The sequence below is a fragment of the Gadus macrocephalus genome, chromosome 4 (genome assembly GCF_031168955.1).
Source record: "Gadus macrocephalus chromosome 4, ASM3116895v1".
Classification (NCBI taxonomy): Eukaryota; Metazoa; Chordata; class Actinopteri; order Gadiformes; family Gadidae; genus Gadus; species Gadus macrocephalus.
The window spans coordinates 5,366,212-5,376,461 of NC_082385.1; the positions used below are offsets into that span (position 1 = coordinate 5,366,212).

Consider the following 10,250-nt stretch of genomic DNA (forward strand, 5'->3'; position numbering starts at 1 on the left):
ACACGAAACACTGTTTAACATCACTACCATGAAACACTGTTTACCATCACTAGCATGAAACACTTTTCACCATGAGGAGGTCATGGTGGAGGATGAGAGGAAGAGAGGGTGAAGTGATGCAGGGGGAGATCTCATATCACTACCACGGAGGTCTCAGTGTTTATATACATATGAGTTATTACATAATCCAACCCAATGACGTCTGGGGACAGAATCTGGTCGCATTTGCATCAGAATAACATTAAGACAATTAAGGACAGGAAGGTAGAAGATTGAGATGTTATGAGAAGAGAGGAATAGAAAGCAGAACCAGGCTGTAGAATGAGTAACAATAAGAGTAAAGAGGAGATAACACGTTATCAGGACGGAGATGTCATCTCCAACACATTCAACACACCGGGACCACGGGGACCATTCTGTCTGCTGGATCTCCTGATCGCTGACATATCATTCTGTGATCATGTATATATATCGTATATCTATACAATATTGTAATTAATGTGTAATATGGACCGAGCGGCTCCAGTCTTCCAGACCTTTCTATGGTCGCCTTCCTCCAGCACTCGGTTCCTCCGTGTTATAACCGGTCAGGTCCGCCTCATCCCGGGGTTATAGTCCTGATTTTCGGTTATGGTCCTGATCTTCGCTTCTAGTCCTGGTCTTCGGTTCTAGTGCTGGTCTTTAGTCGGTTCTTCTCGAGGAGTCGACGGCCCGCCAGCGGTCGTTGCTTCTTTCCATTCGGGGATCGATCAGTCATGCCTGGCTGCGCATAGCGATGACACACCTCTCCGCCTCTCTGGCTCGACTGCTTCTGTCTCGTCCAACATCTCCACCATCTGGACCGAAATGTGACCCAACACCAGCAGAATATAATATAATAGGATAGAATATAGTAGAATATCAGCTGTTTTGTTGCTCAACAACCCGCCGGCTGGGACAGTCCAACCCGCTCCCGTTACAATACCGTTATAACGTGTTGCAACATTATAACATGTAACATCATTATAACACGTTACTTCATTATAACACGTTCCACAATGATAAAAGGTTGCACCATTATAAATCGTTACACCATTGTAACATTTTGGACCATTATTATAACACGTTAAACCATTATAACACATCACACCATTATAAGGTGTTGCACCATTATAACGTGATGCACCATTATAACATGTGACACCATTATACCATGTTACAACATTATAACATGTTCAACCATTATAACATGTTGCACCATGTACTGTTGTGTTCAATCTTATCACATGTATCACAGTGTGGTGCACACACGGGCTACATCATGTAGAATGCGGCGTAGCGCGACCCCTAGCGGTGTGTTTCTAACCTGCAGCCCCTGGTTACCAAGTATATCAATGTGTATAATTGAATTGACCAGTGCATCTGTCAGTTACACTTTGCATGAACATTTAAACATTGTTGAAAAGCTTACATCCGACTCAGGTAAAAATATAACTTTCGTATAGCCTACTACCGGTACACACACAAACACAAACACGCATGCACACACACACACACGCACTCAGACACACACACACACACACACACACACACACAGACACACACATATCCACACACACATAGACACACGCACACACACACAAACACACACGCATACACACAAACACACACACACACGCACAACCACAAACACAACCACACACAGACACAAACACACAAACACATACATACAAACAAACACACACACACAGCACACACACGCACACAGACACACACACACACACACACACACGCACATATCCACACACACATATACACATACACACACGCACACACACACAAACACACACACATACACACACACACACACACACACACACACACACACACACACACACACACACAACCACAAACACAGCCACACACAGACACACACACAGAAACACATACAAACAAACACACACACAGCACACACACACACACACACACACATATACACGTACACACACGCACGCACACACACACACACACACACACACACACACACACAAACACACACACATACACACAAACATACACACACACAACCACAAACACAACCACACACAGACACACACACACACAAACACAGACAAAAAAAACACACACACAGCACACACACAAACAGACACACACTCATGCGCGCACACTCACACACACACACACACACACACACACACACCTTCATGGTAAGAAAATGCGTCTAGGAGAGAGGAGATTTTTAAATACAAAAAAACAAACAATGGTTGCAGAAAATGTAACTATTTATTCTATGTATCCACCATCCTCCTCTCTAGCAGGGTGAGCTGCTAGAGAAGGTGATTGGGTAGGCAAAATAGTGACATTTTGAGGAACTGTTCTCTGTAGGAATTCTCTGTAGATGAGGTCCGCAGCTCCAGGGGACCGAAAAACGGTTACACAAAGAGGAACCAGTAGGCCTATTACAACATGAAGTACACAAAGCTCAAATGGTTCAGCTCAACAACATATGCATTCTCCATCTCATACACACACACACACGCACACACACACACGCACACACGCACACACGCACGCGCACACACGTACACGCACACATGCACGCAGAGACGCACACATTTGCAGAAGCGTAATTAAATAATCCTAATCCGGGTGATTACGTATCACCAGTACACCGTCATTCTGACATCAACGTCCATCCTTCATCATCCATCATCCATCCATCCTTCAACCATCCATCCTCCATCGCCTCGCATCCTGCGGTGTGTTGCTCACAACACCACCGAGTTCCCACAATGCTCAGCGAGAAGGACCACCAAGATGGCTGACGCTATGGAGGAATACGAGACAGAAGCAGGCTGCGTCCCAGTCCTGCACCCCGAGGTACGAGTCGCTCTTGTTTCTGCACGGAGCTAAAATGTACCGGTGGGCCGTCAGTCCCCTGCGGCGGCACCTCGGAGCCGATGGGTCGCAGACAGGTCGGCTCCGACGCCCTGCCTCCCGGAGGTAGCTGCTAGCTAGCGCTAGCCCTGCTGCAGAGCCCCGTCCTGGTGCTGCTGCTAGGCCGAGGGTTAGGGATAACCATACAGGGTTAACCCTAACCCTAACCAGGGTTAACCCTAAACCGATCCTCTAGGTGGACAGACATCCCCATACACAACCATTCAGGTTGATACTGGGTTACTGGTTCTGGATAAACGCACCAGTAGGGGCACCAATACGACCCAGGCCAGCAGGTCCTCAATGGGTCCAGGCTAGGCGAGGGGGGAAGACCCCCAGGACCTCTCTAACTCCGGGGATTGGTTCTGTGACAATTGTTCCGCGCAATAATAGAAAATACGACACACTTAATAACCTTATAAGTAGAATCAGGGTCTGGTGAAGAGTGATGGTCCAACGGGTAGCTGTCTATTGTTGACGTGTGTCAGGTGATATCTCCTAAAATTGTATTTATATGTTATTATTATCATCAGACGGACAACATGTGAGGTCATCATAACTTCTTTCCAGCACCGCTTTTTATTATTTGTATTTCATATTATTTTCAATGTCAAAATTATACCTGCCAGAATCAGTTATTCAAATGAACCACCAAAGTATACACATCACATTATAGAAGTTAATCAGAACATATCTCACATCTCAGTTTTAATCTGCCTTTATTTGAGCTTCAGGAAGGGTTGGATATTAATTCATGTAATACATTTATTTAGCATCAATAAATCCCTTTCATGTCCGGATGAACGTGAATAGGAACGTTGGAGTTCGTTCATGAAGACAAAACTGCAAGGAGCTGCATCATTGCAACGTAACTTTATAGCAGTGTTCAGTTGTTCCAGTCTTGATGAGTATTTTGTGTTGGAGGCGTTTTTAGGTTTTAAGCTATTACAAATTCTTCTTATTATTTATTTGTGGTATTATAGAAGCCTCCAGCTGAGAGCCGTCTTCATACATTATTCCATAATTAAAGCCCTGAACCTAACCTAAACTAAACTTTACTCAACCTAACCCTATCTAACACTGTACTAAACCTAAACTAGCCTGTACTGAATCTTACTCTGCTAAACCTTATCCAATCTAAATGTACACCACCTAAACCTATCTGACTACCAAACCCAACCCTCGGTACTAAACTAACCCTAGATAACTCGGTACTCAACCTAACCAGTTCTCCAGAGAAAAGGAGATGGGTGCCCAGTTGCCCTCGGCAACCAGATTGAGCATCAGTGTGATGTTGTGGTGGAGCTGGTTGGCGGTAAGGTGCTGTGGTACCAACAGAGGATTCTCTCTCTCAGACCCCATCTAGTCCGAACAGCACTCCACAATGGCGCCGATTGGTTGCCGTGCATCACCCAAGTGGGTGCTACATATCGGTGGTGGTTAGTGAGGTCCCCCCCTTTCTTTTGAGTGTTATTCTGTTTTGATATGCTCTGTAAGGTGACCTTGGGTGTCTTGAAAGGCGCCTCTAAATAAAATGTATTATTATTATTACAATACACCCATATAGTTACCAAGATCAACCGTTATGTCCTGTAATGAGAGGATTATATCAATAGTGGTGTTGTCCTTAGGCACAACCAAATTGTTTACTGTGTGTCGTTTGTGTTTCCTACACGTGTAGGGTGTGTAGTTGCCTACCCTGGGTAGTGTGTGTGTGTGTGTGTGTCGTTGATGTTGTCTACACATCATGCAGTGTAGTGTGTATGTGTGTGTAGTTTGTGTTGCCTACACCGTGTAGTGTGCTGTTGATGTTGCCTAATACCTACACTGTGTAGTGTGTGTGTGTGTGTGTGTGTGTGTGTGTGTGTGTGTGTGTGTGTGTGTGTGTGTGTGTGTGTGTGTGTGTGTGTGTGTGTGTGTGTGTGTGTGTGTGTGTGTGTGTGTGTGTGTAGTGTTTCACCAAAGGGCTGAGTCTGGATCTCTCAGCACTCTGCCGGCCAGCTGGTGGTTGTGGCTGACGGTAGAGAACCTGGCAAACCATTCTGCGCCCCCCCCCCCCTCCCCAGGGACAGACGGCCATATGTCCATGCATCCCCCCACCCCTCCTGACCCCACGACCCCTGTCTTGCTGAATCCATAGAGGCTATAATTCCTCTTATGTTACTCTCACTACACCCCATAGCAGCAGGTTCATTAAGAGGCTAGTCAGAGTTAGCTCTGCAGCTAGCAGCAGGCTCATTAAGAGGCTAGTCAGAGTTAGCTCTGCAGCTAGAAGCAGGCTCATTAAGAGTCTGGTCAGAGTTTGCTCTGCAGCAATCCTCATACCAACGGGACAGTGGCGCGTCATGGCCAGTAGGGGTCAGAGGTCAACTTACATCCTATCCCAAAGTACCAAGTACTGCCTCGTACTGGACTGAAGACTAGAGCCAGGTGACCCCTGACCCCTACCTGTAGGCCTCCTAGAGCCAGATGACCCCTGACACCTACCTGTAGACCTCCTAGTGCGAGGTGACCCCTGACCCCTACCTGAGCTGAGGTATATGTTGTGTGTTTTCAGGAGATGAAGCCCCAGACCCACCATCACAGTGGTAGCCATGGTTACAGCAGTGACAACACGGCGCGCAAGAGCCACGTGGACGACTACAGCACCTGGGACATCGTCAAGGCAACGCAGTGAGTGAAAGAGAAAGAGAGAGATGAGAGAGAGAAAGGGAGAGAGATGATAGAGCGAGAGACAGACAGAGAGAGAGAGAGAGAGAGAGAGAGAGAGAGAGAGAGAGAGAGATCTCTCTCTAAGTCCAGGTCTCTCGCCCCCAGGTACGGTATTTTCGAGCGGTGTCGGGAGCTTGTGGACGCAGGATATGACGTCAGACAGCCGGACAAGGAGAACGTCACACTCCTTCACTGGGCCGCCATCAACAACAGAATAGACCTGGTCAAGTAGGTACACACACACACACACACACACACACACACACACACACACACACACACACACACACACACACACACACACACACACACAATATAGACACACACTACCATCTACACACTCACATTATAGACACACACTACCATCTACACACTCGCAATAAAGACACATTACCATCTACACACTCACAATATAGACACACACTACCATCAACACACTCACAATATAGACACACACTACCATCTATACATTACCCCCTGTGCCACACTACTGTTCATTCTCTCTCTCTCTCTCTCTCTCTCTCTCTCTCTCTCTCTCTCTCTCTCTCTCTCTCTCTCTCTCTCTCTCTCTCTCTCTCTCTCTCTCTCTCTCTCTCTCCCCCCCCCCTCTCCCTCTCCCTCCCCAGGTTCTACATATCTAAGAGTGCGGTGGTGGACCAGCTGGGAGGAGACCTCAACTCCACACCTCTGCACTGGGCCACAAGGTAACGCATGACATCACAACCATCCAATCAGGAACAGGCAAACCTCACATCCCTGCTAGCATCACATCTTTCAGCTAACGTCTGTCTGTCTGTCCGTCTGTCGGTCTCTGTCAGACAGGGCCACCTCTCCATGGTGGTCCAGCTGCTGAAGTACGGCGCCGACCCCTCCCTGATCGACGGCGAGGGCTGCAGCTGCGTCCACCTCGCAGCGCAGTTCGGCCACACCTCCATCGTTGCCTACCTCATCGCCAAGGGACAGGTAGCCAATCAGAGGCCCCGATCAGAGGCCCCGCAACCCACAGCCCTGGGTCTGGGTCCAGTAGGTTCAGCTGAACCAGATTGAGACCGGTTTAGTCTCACTTAAAGGTTCATGAATCGTAAACTGGTTCAGTCTAAATCAGTCTAAAAGCTAGTTTCAACTGGTTACGCTTGTTCCAACTGGTTCAGTCTAATTCAGTTCTGGTGTAGAGAACTGGTGGATCAGGGTGTGAATTGGTTGTGCCCGGTATGAACTGGATTAAGTGTGAACTGGTTGAGCCCGGTCTGAACTGGATTAAGCTGGTGTTGTCTCCCCAGGACGTGGACATGATGGATCAGAACGGCATGACCCCTCTGATGTGGGCCGCCTACAGGACACACAGGTGTGTGTGTGTGTGTGTGTGTGTGTGTGTGTGTGTGTGTGTGTGTGTGTGTGTGTGTGTGTGTGTGTGTGTGTGTGTGTGTGTGTGTGTGTGTGTGTGTGTGTGTGTGTGTTAACAGCAGTATCAGCAATTGATCAAAACATAGCTATTGTTATAACTATACGTAACTGTATATAATAAAACAGATATAGCTATATAGATCAGATATAAGTATAGGTATAATAGTACAGAGACGATGACCTCGCTCCTCCTTTCTGGTGGTCTCAGCGTGGACCCCACCCGTCTCCTGCTGACCTTCAACGTGTCGGTGAACCTGGGGGACAAGTACCACAAGAACACGGCGCTGCACTGGGCCGTGCTGGCGGGCAACACCACCGTGATCAGCCTGCTGCTGGAGGCCAACTCCAACGTGGACGCCCAGAACATCAAGGTGACCAACGCACCTCCGCACCCATCCTATCGTCTGTGTGCCGTGTTGTGGTGGTGTGACGTCATGCTATTTGATGGCGTCATGTCGTGTGATGTCACCAAGACGCGTGTGCCGTCATGCAGTGTGTGATGTCATGCTGTGATGTCATCATGCTGTGTGATGTCATCAGGGGGAGACGCCCCTGGACCTGGCCAAGCAGAGGAAGAACGTGTGGATGATCAACCACCTGCAGGAGGCCCGTCAGGCCAAGGGCTACGACAGCCCGTCCTACCTGAAGAGGCTGAAGATAGACAAGGTACACAGACACACACACCACACACCACACAGACACACACACACGCACGCGTGCACGCGCATGATGATGTTGTGTGTGAGGTGACTATAGTAAAACTCTGGTGTGTATGTGATCATGTGGATATGTTTTAATATCTAATAATAGAACCACTCTGTCATGTGACTGTTTTAACCTCCGGTCTTGCTGGGACTCTGCTCTTCTTAGCTGATCAAGGTATTGATTATAGATAGATTGAATAGGGGACCTCAGTGTGTAGGTATAGTTGTAGATGGTAGAGATGATAATCATGCTAGTCTCTCTCTCTCTCTCTCTCTCTCTGTCTCTGTCTCTGTCTGTCTGTTAAACATTTCAACACAGCTTCAAACATTCACATGCAAATCAGTTGAAAATGTCGGTCCTGCTTATAAAACAAAAAACAGGTCAAAGTAAGAAGAAAAAAAAATGATGAAAGTGAAATATATAGACGGAAGTAGGTAGAATACAACTAAAAGCAGTCTCTCTCCGGCCCCCAGGATTTCCGTCAGAAGGTGATGCTGGGGACCCCCTTCCTGGTCATCTGGTTGGTGGGGTTCATCGCTGACCTGGACGTTGACTCCTGGTTGGCTAAGGGCCTGATGTACGCAGCCGTGTGGTTGGCTGTTCAGTTCCTCTCCAAGTAAGACACACGCACACACACACACTCTGACACACACTCTTGACACACGCCAAACAAACACACACGCACGCATTTAGACACATGCACGCACAGACGCAAGCTCGCAAACACACACGCACACATGAATATAGACGCACAAACACACATGCACACAAAGCGACACATGCACACAGATACACACATAAATACGACTTGAAAATATATTACAACATGGTAGCCTTTCTATGTTCTCTAGGTTCTGTTAACTAGGTTCTCTAGGCTATGTTAACTAGATTCTCTAGGTTCTGAACTAGGTTCTCTGGGCTCTCTGGGCTATGTTAACTAGGTTCTCTAAGTTCTGTCAACTAGGTTCTCTAGGTTCTGTTAACTAGGTTCTCTAGGTTCGGTTAAATAGGTTCTCTAGGTTTTGTTGACTAGGTTCTCTAGCTTCGGTTACATAGGTTCTCTAGGCTCTGTTAACTAGGTTAACTAGGTTATGTTAACCAGGTTCTCTACGCTCTGTTAACTAGGTTCTCTAGGCTCTGTTAACTATGTAGGTTCTGTTGACCGTGGTCTCTCTCTCTCTCTCAGAGCGTTCTTCGACCACTCCATGCACAGCGCTCTGCCGCTGGGGATCTACCTGGCCACCAAGTTCTGGATGTACACCACCTGGTTCTACTGGTTCTGGAACGATATCCTCTGGGGCCTTATACTACCGCCTTATTCAGATTCATGGGAGACGTCTCTGTCTGTCTGTCTCTGTCTCAGCGTCGCCTAGTGGCTAGCATGGTGTAAAATGTGTGTAGAGTGTGGTTAACATGAGTTAAAGTCTGTGTAGAGTGTGGTTAACATGGGGTAGAGTGTGGTTAAAATGGTGTAAAGTGTGTGTAGGGTGTGGTTAACATGGTGTAAAGTGTGTGTAGGGTTTGGTCAACATGAGGTAAAGTGTGCGCTAAGTGTGATAAACATGAGGTGAAGTGTGCGTGCGCTCAGTGTGTGGTTAACATGAGGTAAAGTGTGCGCTCAGTGTGGTAAACATGAGGTGAAGTGTGCGTGCGCTCAGAGTGTGGTTAACATGAGGTAAAGTGTGCGCTCAGTGTGGTAAACATGAGGTAAAGTGTGCGCTCAGTGTGGTAAACAGGAGGTAAAGTGTGCGCTCAGTGTGGTAAACATGAGGTAAAGTGTGCGCTCAGTGTGTGGTCACTGTGTGTAGAGTGTGCGTTCCTTGACGGCGCTGCACACCTCCCCTTCGCCACGGTCCACGTCCCGTTCCTGCTCAACTCCGTGGCGCTCTTCTACAACTTTGGCAAGTCCTGGAAGTCGGACCCCGGGATCATCAAGGCCTCGGAGGAGCAGAAGAAGAAGGTGCGCGCGTGTGTGTGTGTGTGTGTGTGTGTGTGTGTGTGTCTGTGTGTCTGTGTCTGTGTGTCTGTGTTGGGGGGGGCTGATTTGCATATGGGGTCGAGGGAGTGGACTGATATATCAGATATTGTCATTTGACGGTAATGTTTGATCCAATGAATTCCTTTATAATATGTTTGTAAAACATGAAAACAACAGGATATGTTCTAGAAATGACTGATTAAAGAGGTTGATACAATATCTATGTATTGGTGAGAAATGTATTTGACAGTAATGTTGACTGTAATGGCGTCCCTCCTCAGACCATCGTGGAGCTGGCTGAGACCGGCAGCCTGGACCTCAGCGTCTTCTGTAGCACCTGCCTGGTAGGACCCACTCACTCCCTCTCTCACTCCTGTTCACTATCACTCCCGCTCTCACTCCCTCTCTCACTCCTGTTCACTATCACTCCCGCTCTCACTCCCTCTCCCACTCCTGTTCACTATCACTCCTGCTCTCACCCCCTCTCTCACTCCTGTTCACTATCGCTCCTGTT

The 10,250-nt window shown here is 47.7% G+C and overlaps 2 protein-coding genes across 2 annotated transcripts in view; one reads left to right on the forward strand and one right to left on the reverse strand.

Moving 5' to 3' along the window:
• osbpl8 (oxysterol binding protein-like 8) overlaps positions 1-795 on the reverse strand; it is a 10,074-nt gene extending 9,279 nt beyond the window's left edge. The window contains exon 1 of the mRNA XM_060049651.1: positions 537-795. The gene's annotated coding sequence lies outside the window, so the exon portion shown is untranslated. The remainder of the gene's footprint in view (positions 1-536) is intronic.
• Positions 796-2,535: 1,740 nt separating this feature from the next.
• The window catches only part of zdhhc17 (zinc finger DHHC-type palmitoyltransferase 17), an 8,087-nt gene continuing 372 nt past the window's right edge, over positions 2,536-10,250 (forward strand). The window contains exons 1-12 of the mRNA XM_060051072.1: positions 2,536-2,880; positions 5,495-5,610; positions 5,755-5,877; positions 6,276-6,353; positions 6,468-6,612; positions 6,930-6,994; positions 7,262-7,424; positions 7,594-7,719; positions 8,232-8,374; positions 8,945-9,045; positions 9,594-9,718; positions 10,018-10,191. Coding sequence (XP_059907055.1) covers positions 2,818-2,880; positions 5,495-5,610; positions 5,755-5,877; positions 6,276-6,353; positions 6,468-6,612; positions 6,930-6,994; positions 7,262-7,424; positions 7,594-7,719; positions 8,232-8,374; positions 8,945-9,045; positions 9,594-9,718; positions 10,018-10,191 — 1,422 coding nt within the window. The 5' untranslated portion in view covers positions 2,536-2,817. The remainder of the gene's footprint in view (positions 2,881-5,494; positions 5,611-5,754; positions 5,878-6,275; positions 6,354-6,467; positions 6,613-6,929; positions 6,995-7,261; positions 7,425-7,593; positions 7,720-8,231; positions 8,375-8,944; positions 9,046-9,593; positions 9,719-10,017; positions 10,192-10,250) is intronic.